The 1001-nt window shown below is 49.0% G+C and overlaps 1 protein-coding gene across 1 annotated transcript; it reads right to left on the minus strand.

Annotated features, from left to right (window-relative positions):
* Positions 1 to 218: 218 nt before the first annotated feature.
* LOC121890755 (histone H3) lies at positions 219 to 701 on the minus strand. The gene has a single exon (XM_042403292.1). The coding sequence runs from the start codon at positions 677 to 679 to the stop codon at positions 269 to 271; it is 411 nt and encodes a 136-aa protein (XP_042259226.1). The 5' UTR covers positions 680 to 701; the 3' UTR covers positions 219 to 268.
* Positions 702 to 1001: the final 300 nt, after the last annotated feature.

The following is a 1001-nucleotide window of genomic DNA, read 5'->3' on the forward strand; positions in this document are numbered from 1 at the left end:
AAATATATATATATATATATATATATATATATATATATATATATATATATTTATTTAAGTTATTTAGTCTGCTGTATGTGTACAGGACATCATACTGTTAAGTGTTCACATAACCATGGTTCTATTGATACACTTTCAGAATTCACTATAATAAAATGTGGGAGAAGATTAATTACATAAAGTAATTTGATAATAGGACGTGTTGCTCTGTCAGAGAGTTGGTGGCTCTTAAAAGAGCCGTTGTGAGTATCAGCAGGTCTGGGGGAGTTTAAGCTCTCTCTCCGCGGATGCGGCGGGCCAGCTGGATGTCTTTGGGCATGATGGTGACCCTCTTGGCGTGGATGGCGCACAGGTTGGTGTCCTCGAACAGGCCGACCAGGTAAGCCTCGCTGGCCTCCTGCAGAGCCATGACAGCGGAGCTCTGGAAGCGCAGGTCGGTCTTGAAGTCCTGAGCGATCTCCCTCACCAGGCGCTGGAAGGGCAGCTTGCGGATCAGCAGCTCGGTGGACTTCTGGTAGCGGCGGATCTCTCTCAGAGCCACGGTACCGGGCCTGTAACGGTGGGGCTTCTTCACTCCGCCGGTGGCCGGGGCGCTCTTGCGGGCGGCCTTGGTGGCCAGCTGCTTCCTGGGAGCTTTTCCTCCGGTGGATTTACGGGCGGTCTGCTTGGTTCTGGCCATTTCTCTCTCTGTGGATCTTCCGCTTCAACAGAATAAACAAAGAATGTCGTTTCACTGCGAGCTGCGGCTTTATAAAGGAGGAGCTGCAGCGCGCGCTCCTCCAGGCCGGAGTAGCGCGCGCTGCAGCTCCTCTACTATTGGAGAGGAAATTCAAATTAAACCCCGCCCCCACATCAGCTGACTAACGGCTCCGGAAGAAAGAAGAAAACAAAGAAAACACGTTTATATTTATCATTTTATCTGAATGACCTTAAGTAACCTCTTACTGCCTTCACATGCGAGCAAGGATTTCTCTTTTCCTTTAGATGACTTCTTCAGGTTC

This window comes from Thunnus maccoyii, chromosome 23 (assembly GCF_910596095.1).
Source record: "Thunnus maccoyii chromosome 23, fThuMac1.1, whole genome shotgun sequence".
NCBI lineage: Eukaryota > Metazoa > Chordata > Actinopteri > Scombriformes > Scombridae > Thunnus > Thunnus maccoyii.

What these genes read in the sequence shown, in the direction of transcription:
- LOC121890755 (XM_042403292.1), bottom strand. Translation starts at nt 679, where the DNA reads ATGGCCAGAACCAAGCAGACCGCCCGTAAATCCACCGGAGGAAAAGCT.